The 26,951-nt window shown below is 47.4% G+C and overlaps 1 protein-coding gene across 1 annotated transcript; it reads left to right on the top strand.

The window, feature by feature from the left end:
- Window positions 1-1,060: 1,060 nt before the first annotated feature.
- On the top strand, window positions 1,061-24,954 carry DHX8 (DEAH-box helicase 8). Its single transcript, XM_058675362.1, has 23 exons — window positions 1,061-1,236; window positions 4,643-4,728; window positions 5,272-5,344; window positions 5,717-5,802; window positions 6,660-6,769; window positions 7,145-7,510; window positions 7,889-8,033; window positions 8,123-8,326; window positions 9,359-9,446; window positions 10,328-10,425; window positions 10,934-11,081; window positions 12,635-12,816; window positions 13,572-13,766; window positions 13,979-14,164; window positions 14,274-14,484; window positions 15,106-15,287; window positions 17,401-17,541; window positions 19,960-20,115; window positions 20,910-21,047; window positions 21,639-21,767; window positions 22,289-22,485; window positions 23,270-23,449; window positions 24,298-24,954. The coding sequence occupies exons 1-23, from the start codon at window positions 1,089-1,091 to the stop codon at window positions 24,515-24,517; spliced, it is 3,669 nt and encodes a 1,222-aa protein (XP_058531345.1). The 5' UTR covers window positions 1,061-1,088; the 3' UTR covers window positions 24,518-24,954.
- Window positions 24,955-26,951: the final 1,997 nt, after the last annotated feature.

The following is a 26,951-nucleotide window of genomic DNA, read 5'->3' as shown; positions in this document are numbered from 1 at the left end:
GTGGAATGAAGGGAGAAGGAAGAGAAAGGGGACGAACAAGCAGAGCTCAGGGTGTACAGTCCTGATTTCTGAGGAACCTGGACACACACGGCGCTCCTGAGGCAGGGAGAGGCACTGCCCGGGGTGTTCGCTCGCATTCTCCAGTCCACCGTGAGATGCTGGAGGAAGGAGTCCAGAAATGTAGCCAAAGAGAGCGATTGCGGAAAGATCTGATTTCTTGTCTCTTGACTGCGAGCCTCCCGCTTCGGGGTGATAACTTCTTAGCTATCCAGAGCACCCTCCCACTTTGCGGATGCCACAAGGGCAAAGGGGACCAGAAGTCCAAGACTGGGAGATCCGAGCTTCTAAGCCAACACAGCTGCTTGGAGCAACACGTTCTGAGAAGCCTGGGTGAAACGGGAAAAGTGGGCGGTGAGAAGCAGGTTCTTCCTGAGCAGGCAGGGGGCTCTACATGTTATTCGGGTTAGTTCTCCTTGTTACCGCTGTCTGGGTAGTGGGATCAAAACATCAACTGTCACTTGCAGGGCTCCCGAGTTTCTGCACGGTTATCCCACCCAGTCCTCCCCTCAACCCAGGCGATGAGAAAACTAAGGCCCCACAGTCTCATTTTTCCTAAAGCCACCTAACTAGAAAGTGATAGTAGGAGTGCCAGTTTCCTCACCTGTGAAATGAGTCTTTTGCGATCAGACTGCAGCAGCCATAGAAACGTCTCCACCTAGGATAAAGCGGCGAGCCGGACGAGTGTTCCACTTGCCAGCCTTCGCCCGGCGCCCGTTTTTGCGTAGACCGCGATCGCCCTCTGCTGACGCGGGGCAAGAGAGCTCTGAGTAGGCGGAGCGTTTCCGGACCTGAGGGCGGGCGAAGACCTTTCTCACCAGTAGATGGCCCTAGAGAGCGCGCGGCGGAGACCTCCACTCCTGCCTGCCCTTCCTCACGCACTTCCGGCGTCATCTCTATGGTTCATCCTGTCGCGACGAGCGAGAAACGCCTAGACGTCATCCTCCGTTTATTGTAAACAGGAGCGAAGGACGCCGACCCGGAAGTGAAAAAGGGAACGCCGGGAGGCTCTTGAAGGCCGAGCCGTCGGGATGGCGGTGGCCGTGGCCCCGGCGGGAATGTTCGCCGGGTCGGAGCCGGGCCCCGCGGAAGAACTCGCCAAACTCGAGTATCTGTCGTTGGTGTCGAAGGTGTGCACCGAGCTGGACAATCACTTGGGGATCAACGACAAGGATCTGGGTGAGCTGGGCCGGGCCTTGCCGCCTCAGGACTTGGGGCTCAGGGAAGCGGGAGGAGGAAGGGGCCGAGTGTGTGTGTTGGGGTGAGGGGGCTGCTGTCCGCCGGGCTCGGGGCCCAGCTGTGGGCCTCGCCTCCTCACCATTGCACAACCTGAACCACCATGGCCGCAGCCGCCGGCCCTGGTCGGGCGCTCAGCCCTCGAATCCCGTCTCCCGCTTTGCCGGAGAGCCGCCTACATTGTGTTGTTGATGTTGTTGGATGTTTTGGGGGCAGACTCCATCCGGGAAGTCTTGGGTTCCCGCTGAAGGCAAGAAGGGCAGGGTCCAGGGCGTGAGTGCAGGGAGCAGGTGCCTTGCCCTGGCGCAGCGGGGACAGAGAGTGTGGTTGTGTAGAGGAGTTGAGACGGGTGATGGGAAGGAGTCGGTTTTCTACATGCAGGGGAGGTGAACCACGAGAGGGGAGAGCTGCACGGCTTTGTGGCCGGAGGGCGTCCAGGAGGACGGATGTGTGGCCGTGGGTAAGGAACTTAGTTCCCCCGAGCTATTCTTGTCATCTGTGACGTGGGGTACCATCTTCACGGGGTTGCCATCGAGCACCTGGGAAGGTGTCTCGCAGCCACTGTATTTCAGTTCCCTTGTCCCCTGCCTGACAGAGCTACTGTGCACTCCCCCAAATGTCCGCAGCTGCCCAGGCCGGGCCAGCCTAAAGCCAGGAACTAGGAGCTTCATTTGGGTCTCGCATGTGGGGGGCAGGGGCCGGAGCGTTCATTGCCATTATCTGCCCCTCTAAACTTTAACAGGGAACTGGATTAGAAGTGGAGCATCTGGGACCCGCAGCAGTGCTGTTACAGAATGCCTGTGTCACAGGCGGCGGCGTCACACACTATGCCACATACCAACTCTTTAACATCAGTCAGTGAGTCAGTGTGACAATGCCGCCATTGAATTCTGAGCATTAAAAGGAAAACCCAATGTGAGCATTTGGTGCGGCAGTTAAGATACAGGTTCAGGATCTTGGGTTTCAGTCCCATGCCTCTTCCTCCAGATGTCTGCCCAGGGCGGGTGAGGGGGACAGCAGGTGATGGCTAAAATATTTCAGTCTCTGTTACTCATCTGGAAGACTGAATTTGAGTTCCTTGGCCCTAGCTTCAGCCTAGGCCAGCCCTTGGTATGGTGGGCATTTGGGCAGTGAACCAGCGGATGGAAGACTTCTGTCTCTTTCTCTCACTGTCTCCCTGCCTTTCAAGTAAATAAAAGTACGTTTTTTAAAAAATTTACTTATTTTTGGGCCCGGCGGCATGGCCTAGCGGCTGAAGTCCTCGCCTTGAACGTCCTGGGATCCCATATGGTGCCGGTTCTAATCCCGGCAGCTCCACTTCTCATCCGGCTCCCTGCTTGTGGCCTGGGAAAGCAGTCGAGGACGGCCCAATGCATTGGGACCCTGCACCCGCGTGGGAGACCCGGAGGAGGTTCCAGGTTCCCGGCTTCGGATCGGCGCGCACCGGCCCGTTGCGGCTCACTTGGGGAGTGAATCATCGGACGGAAGATCTTCCTCTCTGTCTCTCCTCCTCTGTGTATATCTGGCTGTAATAAAATGAATAAATCTTTAAAAAGAAATTTATTTATTTTTATTGGAAACAGATTTACAGAGAGAAGGAGATACAGAAAGAGATTTTCCATTGGCTTGTTCACTAAAAGTAGCCAATCCGCAGCCAGGAGCCAGGATATTTCCTCCAGGTCTCCCGTGTGCAGCATGCCAGGGCTCTGGGCTGTCCTCGACTGCTTTCCCAGGCCACAAGCAGGGAGCTAGATGGGAAGTGGAGCAGCCAGGACTAAAACTGGTGTCCATTTGGGATCTCAATGTGCGGAAGGCAAGAATTTAGCCTGTAAACCATTGCTCCAGTCCTAAAAATAAGTTTAAAAATGAGAAAACTGGTGTTGGCTGGCATTGTGGGTATGCTGCTGATCATTTTGGGTTAGGCCTTTTGGAGCGGAGCATGCCTGCACCACATGGCTTAGTTCTCTTTCCACATTTCTCCAAAGAATACGGGCCCTCAAGTCAGATTGCCAGGTTCCAGTGTTGGGTCCACCATTATTAGGTAGGTGGGCATCTCACACTCTCAGCCGCTTCATCCGTAAATCCAGACTGCCGCGGTGCCTCCTTGGGAGGATTATTGGAAGGAGCAGGTGGACAGATGTGTAAAGCAGGTAATGGAGCTCCTAACCCTGGGGGATGTTCAGAAAGTCTGCAACACTGATGTAGTTACTGACGTGTTCTGTGTGAGCTGTGTCCAGGAGCCTGATGTTATTTGGCTTCATGCCATCTAAAGGGTGGAGATAGAGCCCAGCAGGGGATGGTACAGTGGTCCTGGGTGCTCAGGCGTCTAGATCTCCCTCTGTTACTGTTTGTCTCTTTAAGATCAGCCTCCAAGTGAATTCAGTGAAAATTTCTCGTGTCGTGCACAGTGGAACACTTACTATCTCAGTCCATGAGAATGTGTATTTCTTTCCTAAAATTGTCTTAACTAAAATAGCTGTAATTTTAGAAGCTTCAAGAACTAGGAGGATTTGCAAGGAAAATTTCAACGGACAAGTAATTTATCGTGCAATAGGTAGTTATAACACTTAGCAGCTGCCTGGCCTTCATATGTAGATTGGGTCCATCCTTCCAGAAGCTGTAAGCTGTGTTCTGTTGCGTACGGCCCTGTGAGTGTGTGAGTGCGTGGCCTCATGTTTTTGTACACTGTCAGCTGTGCAGCCTGGGTGGCAGTGTCCTAGGCGGCAGTGTGGCGAGAAGACGCTACGACAGTGTGATTCTGTTTAAATACGCTCAGAGGCTGGTTGGGTCGCTCTGTAGTAATTCCTTCTTTTTACTTATAAGTTGACTGGAGCATGCAGAGATAATACCAGCAGTCTACATTTGCTTTTCTTTTTTCTTTTTCTTTCTTTCTTTTTTTATTGGAAAGGCAGATTTACAGAGAGGAGGAAAGACAGAGAGGTCTTCCATTTTCTGGTTTACTCCCCAAATGGCCACAATAGCCAGAGCTGAGCTGATCTGAAGCCAGGAGCTTCATCTGGGTCTCCCACACGGGTGCAGGGGCCCAAGCACTGGGCTGTCATCGGCTTCTTTCCCAGGCCATAAGCAGGTAGCTGGATCTGAACTGGAATGGCTGGGACTTAAACCAGTATACATTATAGGATGCTGGTGCTGCAGGCAGAGGCTTAGCCTGTCAAGTCACAGCGCCAGCCCCTACATCTTCTTTTCTTTTTTTTTTTTTTTCCCTTGTTTGAGATGGTGGTCTTTGGTTTTTATGACAATTGGATAGCAGGTTTGTTTTGTTTTCAGCATACTTGACACTGGTTTCTCAAGCCTCCATACTTATTTTAATTCATTTTCTCATTTGCAGCTGAATTTGTGATCAGTCTTGCTGAGAAAAATACTACCTTTGATACCTTCAAAGCTTCTTTAGTCAAAAATGGTGCAGAATTCACGGTATGTATGGCTGGAGACTTCTACCGCTACATTTAATTTTGATAGGATTTAATACAGGATTTTGGTATTTTGAGTAGACAATTTGTACATACACTTAAATAAGCCACTAAATGTGCAGTGTTCTCATGCCATGAAACAGAATTGAAGTTTGGATTTCCTGTGATGGCTTTCTGGGAAATGCAGTGGGATTTCCATCATTAAGTCTTTGTGTGTGTTGACATTCTTGTTGTGTGAATCAGGAAGTCAGCTAGAGTCAAGGTTTGGGAGGTAGCCCTAAACCATGGGAGATAAATTGGTTGAAAGGAATCAAGGAATCAGAAGAGCTTTTCTCCCAGGGAGTTCTAACCATCAGCTTGCTCTGAAGTTCTTTATAGCAGATTCATAATAGACCAGGGTGACGTTCTCTGCCTGATTTTTTCTGGTTTCCTGATTTCAAATGTATAACTGCCCTTTAAGGATGTCCTTGTTCACACTCCCTTGCCTGAGGGTATCTCCACACTGACCAAGGGGCTGATGGTTGTGGTTCTGTTTTCTTTTTCAAAGGATTCTCTTATTAGTAACTTGCTGCGGCTCATACAGACCATGCGGCCTCCGGCAAAGCCTTCTACCAGCAAAGGTGAGCCGAGTTCCCCGCCGGGCGGGACCCCAGTGTTTCCATTGTGAGCATCTTGGCACTTGCACTTGGCCTCCCAACAGCCGCTGGGCAAGTAAATATTCCAATTGTTTGTTGAATGATTTAGAACAAGATTAAAATGACAAGGCCTAACCAACTGAGCCCACGCACTGCCATCCCTGGTATATACCCACAGTCTGTTGAGGCTTTTGTAGTCCGTGTTTTTAGAAAACTGAATTACATGTATAGTAATATGTAGCAGGATGCTATGTTCTGTTTCAATTTGAAGCAGATCTAACATTGAGATTATTTTGTTATCTAGTAATAATATTGTATTTTTTCCCCCTATTCTTCCATGTTCTTTAATAAAATAAGATCCAGTTGTTAAACCCAAAACGGAAAAAGAAAAGCTGAAGGAACTCTTCCCAGGCCTTTGCCAGCCAGACAACCCTTCTGTTCGGGTATGGACTCCGTCCTGATGTCTTACCATGACTCTCTTCAATAATTATCTCATTAATAAATCTATTAATTTTAAGTTCAGCTTCATTGTAAAATATTTTTCAAAGTCATTGGAAATGAGATTAGAATTAGAGAAAGCACTGAGTAAGAATATAGGATATGTATGAGATAATTTAAGGTTTTGTACCAGAAGCCTGATGTGTGATATCAGATTTTGTTTTAGTTACTGTTTTCTCTGTATGTGTTATGTGGTCCAATTTTCGAACTGCTTTGAATTTCAGTTTTGCAAGTGTTTGTTGAGTACTAACTTTGTGCCAAGCACTGTTCTACATCCCTGAGATACAAAGGTGAACGAAGTAGAAAAGTGTTTGTGCAGTCTTGGATGCTGCATTCTGGTGTTGGTGGGCGTGAACAGGCCAGCCTGGGAAGAGACGTGAAGCTTAGAGGTAGCCTAGGGCATGGGAGGAAATGCAGAGGGAGAGTTTTTAAAAGTTTTAACACTGTTTTTAGTTACAGTTCTTACTTTCATGGGAGGGGTAATTAATATCTAATTGCCTTTCCTAGGATCATATTGCAGACACATAGGGATTTGTCACATGGGTCAAATGTGGAAATGATTCTTAAAGAGAATCTTAAAGAGATTCTGTAAGAATCTTGCTCTGTCTCCTATCTAAAATCATGTGGGAAGCCTGTGTCTTCCTTCGTTGTCTTTGCATATGTTGTTAGTGATATAAAGGCTGTCGAATTTGTAGATATACCCAGAGTACATACTGATTCTGGAGTGTTGTTTTTTTTTTTTGTTTGTTTGTTTGTTTTCTTTTTCCCCTTCTCACAACTTTGCTGACCTCTGTCCCTGAAGACCATGCTGGATGAAGACGATGTGAAAGTCGCTGTGGATGTCCTGAAAGAACTTGAAGCTTTGATGCCCAGTGCAGCGGGACAGGAGAAGCAGAGAGACACTGAGCATCGGTTTGTTCTTATTGTGCTTCGGAAGTTTACGATGCTGTGGGATTTGAATTTAGTGGACCAGCCAAGCAAAATTTTGAACACATTTTGGAGTCTGGACTCACCATCTAACATATTCTTAGATTTATTTTCATTGTTCCCTGTCGAAAGCGTTTATGTAGCAGTGCTAATATGTTCAGAAACAGAAATCAGGGGTGAAAGAGGCTGAATATGTCTGTGGTCCCATCCTTTCTTGGCCTGCAGAGAGGTCACATTTATTGAATCTCTCAAAATACAGTGGGCACCTGCCGAGTATGTGGCACTGTGCCAGGTGTTTGGGGATGCAAAGATGAAATCAGGCTGGTTTCTTTTTCAAACAGGTGCTTGTTGATTTATTAGGGACAGGACGAAAAAAAAGAAGAGGAGTCGGAGCCGGGATCGAGACCGGGACCGGGACAGAGACCGAGACAGAGACAGAGAGCGGGACAGAGACCATAAGCGGAGACACCGGTCTCGTTCTCGATCACATTCCAGGACTCGGGAAAGGAATAAAGGGAAGTCTAGATATCGATCCAGAAGCAGAAGTCAGAGTCCTTCCAAAGACCGGAAGGATCGGGACAAATATGGGGATCGGAATCTGGACAGATGGCGGGATAAGCATGTGGACCGCCCCCCGCCTGAGGAGCCCGCCATCGGGGACATTTACAATGGCAAAGTCACCAGCATCATGCAGTTTGGCTGCTTTGTGCAGCTGGAGGGACTAAGGTAATGGCTGGTACCCTTCTTTCTCACCATTGATGGACGGAATTTTTTTTATCACTTAGAGGTTTTCATATTCTAAAAAAATCATTATTATTGATATTTAGATCAGCCACGTTCTAAGAATTGGCCTTTTAAAAAAATGCCACAAAACCAGTCTTTCTTCTGCTTGTGGCTATTTGACGCAATTGGGAATTTGTATCTTCCCTACTCTCCCTGGGAGGGAGGGGATACTGTCTTACTGTTTGACCATGTTCTTGGACCTTGGTACTTTTCTTTTGAATTCAAGACCATTTTCTTTTGTTATTTCCAATAAGAGTATGAACTGGGTAGGGAAAAGGTGTTTTTAGGCATTCCTCAGACGTGTCTGTCCCTCTGTCTCAGGAAGCGGTGGGAAGGCCTGGTGCACATCTCTGAGCTTCGGCGGGAAGGCCGTGTGGCCAATGTAGCTGATGTGGTGAGCAAAGGCCAGAGGGTCAAGGTCAAGGTGCTGTCCTTCACTGGGACCAAGACCAGCCTGAGCATGAAGGTAGGTATGTCCCGCGTGTTTCCATGTCCCTTACCCAAGAAGCAAACGAGGACAGCTAGCAAGCTGGCTTCTTTGTGTTTGTGCCTCAGGATGTAAATCAGGAAACTGGAGAAGATCTAAATCCAAATCGACGGCGCAATCTTGTTGGGGAAACCAATGAGGAGAGTTCAATGCGGAACCCAGACAGGCCCACTCACCTCTCCCTTGTCAGCGCCCCTGAAGTTGAGGATGACTCCCTGGAGCGCAAGCGCCTCACCCGCATCTCTGACCCAGAGAAGTGGGAGATCAAACAGGTTGGGGCCACCAGCTTTCATGGCCATGTAGTCATTCAGCATGTTGCATGGGTTAGGAGTACGGTCCTGGAGCAACGAGGTCTGGGGTGGTTTCTGGCCATCACTAGCTACTTGATCCTGACCCAATTTGCTGGACGTGTTTGTGCCTCAGTGTGCACATCTGTAAAACAAGACCAGTTGTGGTGGTGTGGGGATTATGTTATAGAGTCGAAGCTCTTAAGTCAGAGCGTGACATTTGGTAATTGCCATGTAAGTGTTCACGATTGTTTCCATCACTCTTCAGTAAACCTTAGAAGCATGGTGTGTCAAGCACCAGGTAGATGGCAAGGCCACAAAGACAAGTATGTTGTGGTTCCTGTCCTTGAGGTACTCTCGGTCCACTAGAGGTGACATAGCTGAACAGATTGTGAAGTGTCCCATATGGTATCATACAAAATGGACACAGTGTTGCAGCAACAAGGGAAGACATGGATGACCCTTCCTGATGGTTTCACCTTTGAGCCAACCCTGTTACCACCACTTTGTAAGAGCCCCTCCTGGGGATAGGCTGTGTGACATTTGAGGCTGGGGGATGTCCTAGGTTAGAGGAGGAAAAAACTTTGGTTTTCTTCCTGAGAGCTCTAATGAATGAACTCCTAGAAAAGAATTTTCATCCTACGGGGCAGTGCAGTGGTTCAACTGGCTAATCCTCCACCTCTAAGTGCCTAATCCCAGATGGGCACTGGTTTGTGCGCTGGCTATTCCACTTCCAATCCTTGTGGAAGCTTCCTGCTTGTGGCCGTGGGAAAGCAGTGGAGGATGACCCAAGTCCTTGGACCCCTGTTCTCCTCTGGGAGACTAGGAAGAAGCTCCTGGTTCTTGGCTTTGGATCCACTCAGCTCTGGCTTTTACAGCCATTTGGGGAGTGAACCAGTGGATAGAAGATCTTTCTGTCTCTCCTTCTCTGTATAAATCTGCTTTTCCAATGAAAAGAATTAAATCTTGGGGGGAAAAACACTAACACGTCATCATTGCTCCTTTTCCTTTGATTAGATGATTGCTGCCAATGTACTTTCCAAAGAAGAGTTTCCTGACTTTGATGAAGAGACTGGCATTCTCCCTAAGGTGGATGATGAGGAAGGTACGCAGGCCCCTGGACGCAGCGGGATAGTGGGCGGGGAGACACCGGCTGGGCCCTGACATCGTGCTGTAACGCGGTGTCTGATCATTCGTTCTTGACTCTTACCACTGATCTCTCAAAGAACAAGAATCACTGTAATGGAGGCAACAAGTCCGTGTTTCTGACGTGTACCTGTCACTCAGAATAAGTTCAGGATATAGAGAGTTACGGTATTTTAGGGTGTAAATTTAATCTCATTTTCTTAGACATTATTTTGAAAATCCTGGATCTACCTAGATGTCCTCTGAGTCACCTTGTAAGCACCTTTGTTGTGAAATATATCCTACAATAGAGCATGCGTAATTGGATTCCCATTATAAGGAAGTATTTGTGTACCTGTCATGTAACTTAAGCAGCAGCCCCCCTGAAGCCCCCCACATGGCCCCTTCGGACTGGACTCTCTTCCTCCTGGGGTGATCATGCTCAGTTTTAGGTTGATCATTCTTTTGCTTTAGAGTTTTACTGTCTACACACCTATCCCTCCTAAACCTCTTAAAATTTAGTTCTTTTTTCTTCTTTTTGACCTATTATCCTGTTCTTGATGTTTATGTGTTGTTACTGGTAGTTTTTTATTTGTTTTCATTGCTATCCAGTGTTTCTACATATAAAATTTAGAGTCTGTGATGAATTCTTGGGCTGAAGCACAGAGGTCCCGGGTGTGTTTGGGAGACCTGGGTTGTAGTGGTGTGGTCAGCTGCTTTAGCAGTTCATTTGCGTTGCTGTGTTTCTGATCCTGATGCTATTTTTTATAATATGTTGATGCCCGTGTAAAGCGTTTTGGTGAAAATGATTGATTGGTTCTCTCTAGTGTTTGGTTAATTCTACTCTCTGGGGTCTTTTAGATGAGGACCTTGAGATCGAACTGGTTGAAGAAGAACCGCCATTCCTGAGAGGGCACACGAAGCAGAGTATGGACATGAGCCCCATTAAAATCGTCAAGGTGAGAAGTGCTGGGATTTGGACAGGAAAATGTTGTAAACTTTTTTTTTTTTCCCCTAAAGTAACAGGCCATTTTACCAGAGCTGAGTAAACAGAACTCAGATCCCAGAAGGTGGTGCTGACTCTTAACCAGGTTTGGAATATTTGCTTCAAATGGAGGTTAACTTGGCTTTGTTGCTTTTTTTTACTTAATTTTGTTCTAGCCCTTTACTGTGTTTTGAGAGTAAGTAGAGATCCTAGCTGTCTTCATTGCCTTTATCCTGGTTCCTTGGGGCTTAAATCATTAGCTTGCACATTTGAAGGCACTTCAGAAGGGTCCCCTTGGCCAGTGGGGGCTGACTCCTATGGAAAACTCGACCACTTTCTGTTGAGCACAGAGCTGTGAGAAATCCGAATCAGAATTTGTGGAAGTTCTTAAGTTTTAGGTACAGAAAATATCTTAAAGGTGTCCAACATCTTTGTCTTATACCCTAGATGTTTAATGCATGCTTTTCCCTCTGTTGCACCAGAACCCAGATGGCTCTCTCTCCCAAGCAGCGATGATGCAGAGTGCCTTGGCCAAAGAAAGACGGGAACTCAAGCAGGCCCAGCGCGAAGCTGAGATGGATTCTATCCCAATGGGACTCAACAAACACTGGGTTGATCCTCTGCCTGATGGTAGGATCCTCTGAGTAGGGTGTGGCTCTTAAAAAATCTGAGTCTTTAGGTACACACAGGGGACACCAGGAGCACACACTGACAAGTTTAGCCCTGGTGCTTTTTTTCAGTTAGAGCACTTTTCTTTTTTAAGATTTGTTTTATTTTTTTGTATTGGAAAGGTAGATATACAGAAAGAAGCTGAGACAGAAAGGAAAATCTTCCATACGATGGTTCACTCCCCAAGCAGCCGCAACAGCTAGAGCTGAGCTGATCTGAAGCCAGGACCCAGGAGCCTCTTCCGAGTGTCCCATGCAGTTACAGGGTCCCAATGCCTTGAGTGATTCTCGACTGCTTTCCTAGGCCACAAGCAAGGAGCTGGATGGGAAGCAGGGCTGCCAGGATTAGAACCGACATTCATATGGGATCCTGGCGCATTCAAGGCAAGGACTTTAGCCTCTAGGCTGCTGCGCCGGGTCCCCTGTTTTGTTTTTCTTTGTTTTAAAAGATTTATTTATTTTATTACAAAGTCAGATGTACAGAGAGGAGGAGAGACAGACAGGAAGATCTTCCATCTGATGATTCACTCTCCAAGTGAGCGCAACGGCCGGTTCTGTGCTGATCTAAGCCAGGAGCCAGGAACCTCTTCTGGGTCTCCCACATGGGTGCAGGGTCCCAAAGCATTGGGCCATCCTCAACTGCTTTCCTAGGCCACAAGCCAGAAGCTGGATGGGAAGTGGAGCTGCTGGGATTAGAACCGGCGCCCATATGGGATCCCGGGGTGTTCAAGCCAAAGACTTTAGCCGCTAGGCCACGCCGCCGGGCCCGAGGTTCATTACTTAATGGGAGAGATGAATAGTCATAATTGCCAAATAATTAATTAGGTGCTGTTAGTGCTAAGACATATAGATATAAATTGACTCTGGTGGTCCTTCCCTTGGGAAATGGAGACCTGAAGGGTAAGTGGGACTTAGTCTGTTACAGAGGGTTGGGAAGGATAATCCACACTGCAGGATGGGGAAGAGGCCTGTGTGGCTGGAGGGCGCTGAGGGCGGGGTGCGGGGCAGAGGGTGGAGTGACTTTGTGGGCTTGGACAATGGGAGCTGTTTAGCATCAGAGTGTTGTCAGCAAGGGAAAGGTATGATGAGTTGCATTTTCAAAGGATGCAGAATGAACTGGATGATTCGAGAAGACACCAAGGTGAATTCGGAGGGTTCTATGAACCTCCAGAGAGGATGATCCCTTAGACATGGAGGGTTGTGCTTCGGAAATGTGGTTTCTCAAATATCTGCAGGGGAGTTTTACTTTAGAAGACACCTTAGTTGAGGTATCAGGTGTGTAGCTGGCTTTAAGAGCTCAGAGAAGAGTTCACATATGCGGTATCCCTTGTTCTGGTCTCTTGCCCTCTTCTACCCACTGGTGCCCAGTCTGTACTCTTCACATTCCTGTGTGGGTGAGTACCCTTGATCAGGCTCAGACTGCACTGAGATACCCACTTGCTATTTTGTTTTCCTCCCCCTGGGAAACCTTATGGAGCTTGAAGACAGTACTGAGTTGCCTATTTGCCTTTGCAGCGGAAGGCAGACAAATTGCTGCCAACATGAGGGGCATTGGGATGATGCCCAATGACATTCCTGAGTGGAAGAAACATGCCTTTGGGGGCAACAAAGCTTCTTACGGAAAAAAGACCCAGATGTCAATCCTTGAGCAAAGGGAAAGCCTGCCTATCTACAAGCTGAAGGAGCAGCTGGTCCAGGTGAGAAGCCCTTTCCTGATTCACTGGGGGAACTGGGATATTTTCTAGAAGAGGGATGATGACCTTTTAAGATTGAAACCAGCTGAACAAGTTTGTGCATATCTGAAGTGGCTCTTACAAAATGGGTAAGAAGAAGTGTCCAGGTGCTTTTAATGTATATGTGTGTTAGCCTACATATTTTCTTTTCCTTATGCGGAAACAAATCTATTTGAATTGGGAACCCAATAATAGTTCCAGGTAGGCCAATGAACTTACATAGGCAAGGACTCTTCTTTAGGTACTTATTATAATAAGGCCATCAGACCTTCCGAATTGACTGGTTCCCAGTGATCCTCTGAAGGGCACCAAGAAGAGGCAGACAGATGCCTGTGCACACACGTTTTCAGTGTGCACTGTGTGTGTTTATATTTTTGGCAGCACATTAAATACACTGTTCTGCGTTTGACTTTTTGCATTAAAGGATCTATCTCAGAGATGGCCCTTTGTTAGGTGAGTTTTTTCTGGCTGATTAAGCTATTACTGTAGTAATAGACATGTAAGACTGCAACAATTTACTGGTACAGATAGTTTAAAAGTAAGATAGCTTCTGGGGAAAAGCTTTAAAAATGTGGAAGTGGTGGTGGGAAGAAGTGTTTATGTCCAAGATGTACTGTTAAATGCCTTAACTATTTGTATTTGGTTCCTTTTCCTCATTTAGTGTAAGCATTACCTACTTTAGAGTAATGTGAGTCACATTTAAATTCTTTTGCTTTCAGGCTGTGCATGACAATCAGATTCTGATTGTCATTGGCGAGACAGGATCTGGGAAGACAACACAGATCACCCAGTACCTGGCGGAGGCAGGATACACTTCCAGGGGCAAGATTGGGTGTACCCAGCCCCGCAGAGTGGCAGCCATGTCGGTGGCCAAAAGAGTGTCAGAGGAATTTGGTTGTTGCTTAGGTCAAGAGGTAAGTGGGTAGTGATGCTACTCTAGAAGTGTGAGAAGGAGAGTGCGGTGGCCCAAATGTCTCCTGAGGGAGAGAGCGTTCTCCCTGCTGCCGGTGATCTGTTTAATAGTGTCTAAGGAGGATGTTACTAAAGGAAATCACTGTGCATGTGGGTCAGATTTTTATCTGTTAAGATTGTGAATAATAGAGATCTTGCCTGCTCGCTGCGCTAGGTGGGCTACACCATTCGATTTGAAGACTGCACCAGCCCTGAAACAGTTATCAAGTATATGACGGACGGGATGTTGCTTAGGGAGTGCCTGATTGACCCCGACCTTACCCAGTATGCGATCATCATGTTGGACGAGGCGCACGAGAGGACAATTCACACCGACGTGCTCTTTGGGTTGTTGAAAAAGGTAGCTGGTGGTCTTTTGTGATCCTTCTACCTACCGGAAACTGAATTCTGGGATTGGGTGTGAGTAGCTGTTTCCTTTTGAGGTTAAACCACATTGCATTTCTCTTTAGACAGTTCAGAAGCGGCAGGACATGAAGCTGATTGTCACCTCAGCCACCTTGGATGCGGTGAAATTTTCTCAGTACTTCTATGAAGCTCCCATCTTCACCATCCCAGGCCGAACATACCCAGTGGAGATCTTGTACACGAAAGAGCCGGAGACAGATTATCTGGATGCCAGCCTGATCACCGTCATGCAGATCCACCTGACAGAGCCGCCAGGTCAGGGGCAAGAGCAGATTTTTCTCTTAGATTTCAGATCCTAATATGGGCATCTTTTTAAATTTTTTGAACTTTTTAAACTTTTCAAAAGTTTTCAGGATTGTGTGCTTGAAATGGTGGTAGTGGAAATATAAATAATGGTATACAGAGTTAGATAATACTTTCCTGGTTTGTTTAGAAATCAGAATGTAAGTGTTTTGTGTTACATGAGATCTGGTAATGTTACTGTATCTTTTGTAGAAAATATAAAGTTAAAAAGTAAATTAATAAGGGTTGATATTGTGGCACAGCAGCTTAAACCGTTACCTGCAACACAGGCATCCCACATGGGTATTTGTTCGAGTGCTGGCTGTTTCATTTCCAATCCAGCTCCCTGCTAACCCACCTGGGAAAGCAGTACAGGATGACGCAAGTGCTTTGGCCCCTGCTACCTATGTGGGTAACCCAAAAGAAGCTCCTGGCTCTTGGCTTCAGCCTATCCTGGTTCTGGCTGTTGTGGCCATTTGTGAACCAGTAGATAGAAGACTTCTCTCTCCTCCGACTTCCTCCTCTCTGTAACTGCATCTTTAAAAATAAATAAAATCAATCTTAAAAGTAAATGAATACTATATTCTCCCATAGGTGATATCTTGGTCTTCCTGACGGGTCAGGAAGAGATCGACACTGCATGTGAGATCCTGTATGAAAGGATGAAGTCGCTGGGACCTGATGTTCCGGAGTTAATTATCCTGCCCGTGTACTCTGCTCTTCCCAGTGAGATGCAGACCCGGATCTTTGACCCAGCTCCACCCGGCAGCAGAAAGGTAGGCAACAGTGGGCAAAAATGAAGCTCCAGGAGCCCTGAAATCCTGTGGTGTGAGTCAGTGAAGGAACAGCTCCTCCTTCATTCAGCCTGAAACAGTAAACATGTACCAAGCTTTGGGGCTAGATGCCGAGCTGCAGGGTGAGGTAGGTATCCCCAAGTAAACAGGTCTTAACACATTGGAAAATACAGCTGATATTTTAGATACCCAGCGGGGGGCACCCAGCCCAGCCTTGTTTGAGATGGTCCTAAAGAACTTGAGGCAGGGAGATGTGTATTCTGAAGAGACAGAGCCACCTGTGATGTCCTAGTGGCAGGTGAGTGAGGCCAGTTTAGAGAGCTACATGGAACTGTTAACTGGGATGACAGAAAGGGGGCAAATTGACTTTAACAAAGAAACAGTGTTATTCAGATGTTACTTACATACCCTGTATGCAGTCTGTTTTGTCCTTTTTAAACAATACCTGAGCCTGGGTGACTTATAAAGAAGACATTTATTTCTTCCAGTTCTAGGGATTTGCAGATCCAAGCTCTGGGGGCTGCAGGCCTTCTTGCTGTGTCATCCCATGGCAGAAAGCAAAGGGGCAGGAGAGGGAAGAGGGCTGAACTCATCAGTGTCAGTCATTCACTCCTGAAGGTGTCAAGCCATTCTGGCTTCATGACCTAATCACTTCTTAAAGGTCCTGTCTTAACACTGTTGTGTTGGGATTAAGCTTCCAACTTATGAACTTTAGGTGGCACAAACCATAGTAACAGTTGTACAATTGTGGTTTTTGGTGTATTTATTTTACTTTACTTTTATTTTATTTTATTTATTTGAAAGACAGTTAGAGATCTTCCCTCCATCTGCTGGTTCACTTTCCAAATGACTGTAACTCCTGAAACCAGAAGTTTCTTTCAGATCTCCTATGTGGGAGCAGCGGTTAAAACACTTGGGCCATTCTCTGCTGCTTTCTTAGTATGTTAGCAGGGGACTGGATCAAAAGTGGAGTACCCAGGATGCAAACTGGTACCCATAAAGCATGCTGGCATCTCAAGTGGCAGCCGAATGCACTATGCCACTACTCCGGCCCCTAGATTTCTTGTTTTGAAGCAGAGCTTCTGCCTGTCTGGCAGATATAGGTCTTTAAAGGCTAGTCTGCAGGAGACTGGTGCCTCCCAACAATGATTGTTGCAAGCAATTGTGTTTTATTAGCAGAGCCTCTCAGTAGAGGAGCAGTGGCCATTCGAGGCTGAGACTAATAGTCTTCTAGGTCACATATGCTATTGTACACACATTAATTCTGTGACTCATGGTTCATTTTATGATCAGAAAAAAAAATCTTCCCTCTCCCTCTTGCCCCACATATACAAACAGTTCATTTTGTAGTCCAGATGTCTCAGTGGGGGAAAGAAAAATCTCATTTTGGGCCCGGTGGCGTGGCCTAGCGGCTAAAGTCCTCGCCTTGAACGCCCCGGGATCCCATATGGGCACCGGTTCTAATCCTGGCAGTTCCACTTTCCATCCAGCTCCCTGCTTGTGGCCTGGGAAAGCAGTCAAGGACGGCCCAATGCTTTGGGACCCTGCACCCATGTGGGAGACCTGGAGGAGGTTCCTGGCTCCTGGCTTTGGATCGGCACAGAACTGGCCGCTGCGGCTCACTTGGGGAGTGAATCACCGGACGGAAGATCTTCCTGTCTGTCTCTCCTCCTCTCTGTATATCTGACTTTGTAATAAAAATAAATAAATCTTTAAAAAAAAAAAAAAAAGAAAAATCTCATTTTGCAGTGGCACATATAATGGGAGGAAATCTCCATTTTCCCAGGGTGCTAGAAAATTAAAATTGTAGTTATCAAGCCCTGGATCTAGACACTGAGATATGTAGCCATAAGCACCAAGTGAAATTGGCTTTGATTTCTCTTAGCTTTTTCTTAGCTTTTTGTCACTTCTCTCAGGTACCAGCCTTTGTCCAACCTAACCTTTGAGAGGAGGGCAGTTCTTCCCATTGGAAGCTGAGTGGGATCGTCATCTTAGCCTTGTGCAGGCTGAGATGGCTGTTCACTGCCTTGGGAAGCCCTATTCACACATCAGGGTTGACCTAGGGCATCTCTGGTGGTGCCCCTCTTGTCTGCAGGTTGTGATTGCCACCAACATTGCGGAGACCTCCCTGACCATCGATGGCATCTACTACGTGGTGGACCCTGGATTCGTGAAGCAGAAGGTTTATAATTCCAAGACAGGGATCGACCAGCTGGTGGTAACACCCATTTCCCAGGTATGGCGCTTCTCCCCTTCACTCTCCTGAAAAGTCTGAGTACGGATTTTTCAAGCTCTCATGGTTCAATGTTTTGAACTTTGTTTTCAAAAGATAAACTTTAGAAAATTCATCTAGTGTGATCCTGGAAGGTTTTATATTGTTTGTTTCTAATTTTAAAAGTAGTGTTTCCACATTAAAATAGAAAACCTGAACTTCAAAGAATATTTGAATCGAGGCAGCACATTACCCAGTCCAGGTGAAAAGACTGTATCTGTAAAAGTACTGTACTTGACCATAGGTATTTGAGATCATGATAAGGTGTGTGCCTGGCCTAGTGTGGGTACATTTAGCAATTATGATAATTCCCTACTCAAATTATCTTTTTAAATGAATTATTTGGCCATCTTTAAGAGGGTAGTTTGACACAGTGTATCCAGAACTGGGAAGTTCATCTTTTTGACCTGTGTTCTAGGAATGCATCAGAAAGTTAGGAAAGATTGGACACAGAACCAAAGAAGTGGAAAAAAATTTTCCCTGAAGCATTGTTCAAATTAGGGAAAACCTGGTAAAATTCTAAATGAGTAAAAGGGAAGCAGTTTAATAAAATATGATGTATCCGTGCCATGGAACATTACATGGTATTAACATGGTGGTGTGTGTCTATATTTAATGTAGCTGTGATGTAATATTTGAAAGAAAGCGCTGTAAAACAGTATGAATGGTATAATTCAATTTTGGTTTAAAAATAGATGGTGTGGATTTTTGTATGAGACTTGTAGTTAGTGGAGACTGTCTGTAGGTGGTGCTGTGGTGCCAGCTGTGTTGCTGGGTAATGTGCCTGTTTTTCCTTTCACTTTTGTGTGATGTCCTCATCTTTTACAATGATTGTGTATCACTTTTGTAATTTATAAAGCCCTTAGTGAAACTATTTTCGCTTTGAAGCTTAGGCAATAATGATAGATAACACTTAGAAAGTGCTCCCCTTTGGGAGCACCAGGAAATCTCTGGGTCCTTTTATGTACATTGACTCAGTACATTTGCACATTTCCTATGTAGTAGGTATCATTACCCCCCTTTCACAGGTAAGACTGGGGCACAGAGGGGTTGAGTGCCTTGCCTCGTATCACACAACTGACAGTGTCAAGATTTTAATCTGGGCCATCTCGCTCTGCCGTGTGTGCGCTGTAGCACTTCTCCAGGTGGTGTGTGACACTCACAGTAATTGGGAAGCCAGTTATACCACCTTTTCTGACTTGGAGAAACATTTGTAGTTTGCTGAGGCAGTCTGCCACAGTGCATGGTTGCTCCCTGGCCTAGAGTGGGTAGATATCCTTTTAATGTGTGATTGATGTGTAAGATTAGACACTGTTTTTGGTTGCAGTGTGATATCCCAAATCACATAACATGGCATAAACCAGTCGCACTAGGTAGCCTTTGTCTTTGTCTTGTCTTTGTGTTCTGAGCCTGCCAGATCCTCCTTTCCAGTTCCTTATACAGAATATAACACACAAATCAGCCGTCTTTGCACCCTGACCTTGGGTTGGAACTGGTTTAGTAATCTGTGAATCATGGTCTTATTTGTAGCAACAGGTGGTTTTCTCAGGAAAGGGCCCTCTCTAGATTGCACCTCACTGTTAACAGCCTAGCAACCTACAATTAAACTGCTTTTTTTCATTTAAAAAAATTAGTACCATACTTCCATCTCCCCCAAGTCCAGGTGTAGTATTATTTTCAGAAAACAGAAGAAAACGCTTTTTAATTGCCCATAATTGTACCACCATTGTCATCATTTTAGTGTTTTTCTTTCCAAGTCTTATTTTATGTTTGTTTCTGTTATGGTTACATTTCTGGTAGTTCAGTATGTGGTTTTGTGTATTTTTTATGTATTTAATTTTCCAGACCATTAAAACGTGTTCAATATTGAATATTTGGTAAATTCTAAAGAAAACAGAAGCCATCTGCAAACCTGCTGTCAGAGTTAACCCTGTAAGCGTTTTAGGTATTTTCTCCCAGTTCTTTCCTTCTGGTAGTTTATATATATATATAAACTATATCAACACATTTTACAAGATTAGTATTACGTTTTGTAACTTTTTTTTCTTGTCAGTGAACATTGTAAACTCGATTTTTGAAATGGCTGTAGAGTCATTATTTATTTCAGTTCCATTTTGGTCTTAACTGTTTTGTCATCTTGTTTTATACTTTGTCCATTTTTGAACTTACCTTCCTGGGGCACACTTCCCCATAGTTCTGAGACTGGCGAGGAGCTGGTCAGAGCATTGATAGTCTAGAAGCGGTCCAAAAGGCAGGGAAGTATAATCTCATTTCTGACTCTGCTGGTTGTCAGGTGCTCCTTTTTGCTAGACTTTGCAGCATTGTCTAGCTATTAAGCAGTGTTTAACAGATGTGTTACTTTTGTATGCCTACCCCCTCCAGGCTCAAGCAAAGCAGCGAGCTGGCAGAGCTGGGAGGACAGGTCCAGGAAAGTGTTATAGGCTGTATACGGAACGTGCCTACCGAGATGAAATGCTGACCACCAATGTGCCGGAAATCCAGAGAACCAACTTAGCAAGCACAGTGCTGTCACTCAAGGTAGAAATTACTGTCTTGTTAGAGTGTTGGGATGGTTCAAAACTAGGCCTTTCTCAATGAATCTGTTTTATGAACCTCATTAAATACTTTAGGAACCTCCTGGAACCAATCCTTTTTTAAGTGCAATGCATATAGCACTGATCATGGCCTCTGCCTGCAGCCTGGGACTCAGTTGGCATGTGTGTTGTGACCACAATATATTTTCTCAGCCTAATGGCCAACAGGATATTTGATCGTAAAAAGTTTTAGATAGGAACGTCTTCTAAAGGAAATTGGGAAAAAAAATGCCAAACAGTGGACAGATATACTTAACCTGCACTACTTTATCTTCCAGATGCAGTTTGGTTCTTAGAGAAGGGCCAGAAAATTCTCCTTGTTCAAAAACTTTGTAAGGGAGCAGAGTGGCCCTCTTGGGCTCCGTTTTGGTTTTATCCTGGATGACTGCTCTTCCTCTCTCTGTCCCCAAAGAGGACCTTCATTCTCTTGGCAGGAAAGGCTGCATGGGTAATTTTCCAGCTGACAACATTCCCCCTGAGACAGTGATGCTGCCTAGAGCCTGGAGCTTGCCTGGTGCAGAATGCTCCTCTGTCATTTATTATTCATTCTCTTATCAGGAAGCTAAAACAGAGCTTCGATAAAAAATGTGCTGGAGCCTTTGGAGCCCCAGCAGAGGGCACCTGCGGCTCAGACGCCTGCTCCAAGCTGGGAGGCCTGGGCCAAGCCTGTCAGGTCTGTGCTCGGCCCTGTGCGGAGTTGCACTCTCCCATCCTGTGCTTCTCTCTGCTTTGTTCCAGGCCATGGGCATTAATGACCTGCTCTCGTTCGACTTCATGGACGCCCCCCCAATGGAGACCTTGATCACAGCGATGGAGCAGCTGTACACCCTGGGGGCCCTGGACGACGAGGGCCTGCTCACTCGCCTGGGCCGTAGGGTGAGAGGCAGACTCAGCTTCCTGGGCTTCTGGGATGACTCCTCCCACACCTTTTATCTCCTGGTTTAGCAAAATCAGACTCTGAGGCCCTGGGTAGGCTTGGGCTAGAATCCTAGATACTTGTTTTAAATTATCTTAAGAAGATTCAGTTAATTTTGTCCCAGTATACATTTAAATTATCGAGTCTAGCCTTAACTTTAAAAGATGTCTGCAAAATTCCCATCCACACTAATCGTAGTGATGTTCTTGGATACATGCTTTCCACTCCTCTGGGGTTAATTTGGAAAACAAGACAGCATTTTTTTCATTGAGACAGGCATCCTTCATCATCACACTTGGCAGGAGTGGCCTGAGGTCTGTTTTCCTCACGTCCATTGTATTTCTTTGCAGAAATGTCTGTTCAAATCCTTGCCCTATTTTCTAATTGGATTGCTTATTGTTTTCTTGTCAAGTTGTCATTTTGAGAGAGTAGTTTTTTACGATCAAGTCCATTGTTTGTAAGGACCAAAAGATGCAAACCCTCTGAATTTCCACGTGGAAGTACCAGTGTCTCTGTGGAGAAGCAACTGCAGTTCCTTCTTGTCCCTCTAGATGGCAGAGTTCCCCCTGGAGCCAATGTTGTGCAAAATGCTCATCATGTCGGTGCATCTGGGCTGTAGTGAGGAAATGCTCACCATTGTGTCCATGCTGTCTGTGCAGAACGTCTTCTACCGACCCAAGGTAGGGGTAACCCAACCTTCAGACGGTAGTGCGGTGTTTTTGGGAACGTCAGCTTGTTAACACTGCAGTGCGTGGTGTGATGCTTTCAACAGGGTTGCAGAGCGGAGGGGAAGCAGCTCCCTGACACTGCTGGATGAAAGTGATCTTGCTGGGCCCGGCGGCGTGGCCTAGCGGCTAAAGTCCTCGCCTTGAACGCCCCGGGATCCCATATGGGCGCCGGTTCTAATCCCGGCAGCTCCACTTCCCATCCAGCTCCCTGCTTGTGGCCTGGGAAAGCAGTTGAGGACGGCCCAATGCCTTGGGACACTGCACCCGCGTGGGAGACCCGGAAGAGGTTCCGGGTTCCCGGCTTCGGATCGGCGCGTATCGGCCCTTTGTGGCTCACTTGGGGAGTGAATCATCGGACGGAAGCTCTTCCTGTCTGTCTCTCCTCCTCTCTGTATATCTGGCTGTAATAAAATGAATAAATCTTTAAAAAAACAAAAAGAAGAAAGTGATCTTGCTGTCCCACTGATTTTCAGGATAAACAAGCCCTCGCAGATCAGAAGAAAGCCAAATTCCACCAGACTGAAGGGGACCACCTCACCCTGCTGGCCGTGTACAACTCCTGGAAGAACAACAAATTCTCTAACCCGTGGTGCTATGAGAACTTCATCCAGGCGCGTTCCCTGCGCCGGGCTCAGGACATTCGTAAACAGATGTTGGGCATAATGGACAGGTACACCAGGAACCTGGCTACTTCGCTTGGGCTGAGTCTTATTGAGTGTCAGTTTCCATTGGTAGCAGTATGCACCTGGAGCTACAGACATCTGTTCTCTTGTTGCTCCTGTAATGCTTTTCCTGCAACCTGTTACGTTTCAAGGGTACAGCTGAGTCACTTCAGGAGCTCCTAAGGGAGCCAGTATTGTGGCGCTGCACATTAAGCTGCTGCCAGTGTTGCAGATTCTCATAGGGATGCTAGTTTAAGTCTTAGCTTCTCCACTTCCAATTCAGCTCCGTGTTAATGCACCTGGGAGAGTAGCAGAAGATGGCCCGAGTGCCTGGGCCTGTGCCACCCACATGGGAGATGTGAGTGGAGTTCTAGGATCGTGCCTTTGGCTTGGGCCAGCTCCAGCCATTGTGGCCAGCAGCGAGTGAGCCAATGGATGGAAGATCTTTCTGTTTCTCTCCTTCTGTATAACTCTGCCTTTCAAATAAAATCTTTAGTAAAAGAAAGTTCCTAAGGAGAAAAAGGTTTTTTTAGTTGTTGAAAGTGCTTTGTCTACAAGCTTCTGACACATTATTGGTCTGAGTTGAAATCTTTTATAAGCAAAGATTGCAGGGTTTAATACCTCCATCTTGCCCTCTAGTGCTGCTGCTTCTGTAGAACTCTTAGGACTGGAAGGAGGATGTGGGAGACCACCTTGGGGGCCCATGGTGGGGCCTTTGAACACCATCCTCAAATGGATAGCTCCCCTGGAAGCAGGGTGGATTCACCCCTTTGTCCTTTATTCTCTGGACAGACACAAGCTAGACGTGGTTTCCTGTGGCAAGTCCACAGTCCGAGTGCAGAAAGCCATCTGCAGCGGCTTCTTCCGCAATGCTGCCAAGAAGGACCCCCAGGAGGGTTACCGGACCCTGATCGACCAGCAGGTGGTCTACATCCATCCTTCCAGCGCTCTCTTCAACAGACAGCCGGAATGGTAAGTGGCAAGGTCCTGGGGTCTGTGCACAGAGCAGGCCTATCCCTTTGTGCTTGTGTGTCCGTCCTTCCCAGCACTCACCGCAATGACAGCTGGGAAGGAACTTGATTAACATCTAACGAGGTGATCTGAAAACTCTTCAAGTAGTATTTTTTTTTTAATGTTTATATTTGTTGGAAAGTCAGGTATACAGAGAGGAGGAGAGACAGAGAGGAAGATTCACTCCCCAAGTGACCACAGTGGCCAGAACTGAGCTGATCCAAAGCTAGGAGCCTGGAGCTTCTTCCGGGTCTCCATGCAGCTGCAGGGTCCCAAAGCTTTGGACTGTCCTTGACTGTTTTCCCAGGCCACAAGCAGGAAGCTGGATGGGAAGTGGGGCTGCCAGGATTAGAATGGGTTACCATAAGGGATCCCAGCACATGCAAGGCAAGGACTTTAGCCACTAGGCTACTGTTCTGGACCCTAAAGAGGATTCGTGTTAGAGCTTTAGTTTAAAACCACCCTGCTACTATGCTAAGTTCCATGTTCTGGGCCCTGGAATTCTGTAGAAGCAGGCTGAAGGCGTACTCTCCTGTCATAGAACAAGAATCTGAGATCCAGGGAAGGACATGACTGGCTCTGTGTGACTTAGCTGGTTAGCACTGGGGCCATGCCCGAGACATTCCCCAGTAGAGCTTTTTGAGGCCTACTTTCCTCAGTGCTGGGGTGTGGCTGTCACTCAGACTGCTCCTGGGAGCCCAGATGCAAGTAGGAGGGCAGAATGCAAGCGCAGCCAAAGCCACCCAGGACCAGGGTGACTGGAGCGAGACCTGTGTCAGAGCTTAAGTGCTGTCTCTGTCCCGACTCAGGGTTGTATACCATGAACTGGTGCTGACCACAAAGGAGTACATGCGTGAGGTCACTACCATCGACCCCCGGTGGCTTGTGGAGTTTGCCCCAGCCTTCTTCAAGGTCTCTGACCCAACCAAGCTCAGCAAGCAGAAGAAGCAGCAGCGCCTTGAACCCTTGTACAACCGCTATGAGGAGCCCAATGCCTGGAGAATATCCCGGGCCTTCCGACGGCGCTGAGAGGTGCGCTTGGCCATGTGCCACCCGGCAGCAGCACGGATGGAGGGCTGGTTCTGAGGATACGGTGACTCGATATCTTAGCTGGGCTTGTTCTTACTTCTTCCCTGGTGGTAAAATAAAGCAGGGATTTAAGCTTGGCTTTGGCCCAAGCCTCTGGCCCTCATCACCTGGAGTCTTGGGACCACCTGGAGGCTCACAACCAACTGTGGACACACTGCAGCATCTCTGAGAGAGGGGCCCCTCGTATGGCCCTGGAGTGCGAAAGGGGAGTTGAGGACTGTCTGATGTACGCGGGGAGAGCCTCACGCCTCAGTTGGCGTGCTCTCAATGTTGGAGGGGGCCATGGCTCTCACCTCAAGTGTTGGTGGCCCCACTTCCTGCCCCCTTTACTTCTGTGTAACCTCCTAGAAATATTTATTTTCTTAAGGAAACAAAAATGGTTTTTTGTAAGTGTTTTTTGGAGCTGACAGGTCAGGATATTGACCCAGGTTCGGGGTGAAGGAGATTTAGTATCTGTGGCTCTGGCGCACCTGGCCACGAACCCCTTGAAACCAGAGCCCAGGCCTGCTCGGGCTCGGACGTGACGCATGGCCCACACCTCCAGTCTTATCTTTCAGCACCAGCGCTAGCCTAACTCGGCCAGCGGCCCGCCATGATTAACCACCTCCAGGCCACAGAGCATTCCAGTCTGGACGGCTGAGTGCTTACAGATGCTGCCTATTGAATACACAAGGCCTCCCCTCTGCCCTCCCCCTCCTGTCACACTCCCACATGAGTGTGTCCCGTTTCCTTTTCAGACATGCTGAGTAATGACATGGATTTAATTTTGTTTTTATTTTTCTCCCTGAAGCCCTTGATGGAGTTAACAAAGGGATTTTATGATCGAAGTCTCCCCTCCTCCGTCCTACCAGAAAACACACCCAGCACTTCCCAGAGCCAGTTTGTGTTGCCTGCTGCCTGCTCCAGGACTTGTTCTCAGTGGCTTCTTCCTAGCACTGGGATGGGGACTGGCTGCCTCCTAGTGCCCTTCTCGCAGGTCTTGTCAGGCCAGGTGGACGGGCCTTCTGGGAAGCTGGTCTGGACAGGGAGCTTGTAGAGAAGCCCCTGGGAACCTGGGCACATCTGGTGTTAGGTCCACTACTGCTCCCATTTCCATATTAGTTCTGGAATTAGGTAGATGCTAGAATTACTATAGACTTGTGTACCAGACGCTAGAATGTTCCAGGCTGTGAAAGAGGTTATGAACGTGTTGTCCCTGGGCAGCAAATAAAATACCCTAACAACCCAGCTGGAAGAGAACTCAAGGGAGGGGAACGTAGGCCATGGAGTCCGCTGACTGTGGAAGACTGCCCCTTCATGGAGCTGAGCAAGTGCCTCCCGAGAAAGCCCTGATGGGCAGTGCAGGGGCTGGGTGTCTGGTAGTAGTAGCAGGCCCAGCAGAGGAAAGCAGAAGGGAGCAGGGGCCAGGCCCTGGGCTCCCAGGACTGCCAGCCTGATCCTGTTCTGTCCTGCCTGAGTGCCGAGCCTTGACTGTTGGCACCTGAGCAGAGAGATTTAGGCTTTAAACTGAAGTTGACAGGAGATGTTTAACGAGGGAGCAGGGAGGGAGTGCAGGGCTGGCCATCTTTCTGGCCTAGTGAGCCATAAGAAAGAGCCCAGCTCTGTGGGTGTTTCTGGACCATCTCTACTCTTGAGCGTGGGTCACTTCTTGGCCCTGACAGCATGGTTATAATCTACCCTTTAGACTGGCCATCAGGAAACCCATATTGGCAACAGAGCAGAACCTACTATGACAGACAAGCTGGCTGTGTATCTGGGTTCCAATGGAGAGCTGGCCCACAGCTGTCACACCAGTCTTTGCCCTCCTTGAACCAATATTTCTGAGCTTTGAGTGATAGCCAGGTCTCGTGCAGAACCTGGAATCTCCTCTGCCATCAAAGTAGGTTGGCCCTAACACAGCAGGAGCGTGGCCCCACACGAGCCTGCCTTGGCTTGTGTGTGTACACTGGCCCTGGGGGCACGGGCGGGCTCTCTGGTTTTGGCTGTTGGTCCTTCAGTCTGGAATTTCCAGGCCTTGCTTGTTGTAGCTGCCTCACTGATGTGTTGCCCTCCACCAGCCAAGGACTTGAACAGAGCTGTGAGGAGCGGCTTGTGCATGCACGAGCAGAGGGCACAGGGCCACAGGCTCGGCCTTTCGCTGGGTGCTGCTGCTTCTTTAAACCCCCCTCTCTCAAGTTCATGCTTTGGTCCTCAGGGTTTCCCCCTGATTTTTAATATTGTAATTAGTTATTTATTTTCATCTTATTTGAAAGGCAGACAGAGAGGTTTTGCATCTGCTGCTTCACTCCCCAAAAACGCACCAAAGCCAGGGATAGGCCAGGCCAGAAGCCTAGCAAACCATCGAAGATCTCCCATGTGATTGGCAGGGACTTGT

The sequence above is a fragment of the Ochotona princeps genome, chromosome 17, assembly GCF_030435755.1.
Source record: "Ochotona princeps isolate mOchPri1 chromosome 17, mOchPri1.hap1, whole genome shotgun sequence".
Classification (NCBI taxonomy): Eukaryota; Metazoa; Chordata; class Mammalia; order Lagomorpha; family Ochotonidae; genus Ochotona; species Ochotona princeps.
This window is presented reverse-complemented; position numbering and strand designations above follow the sequence as displayed.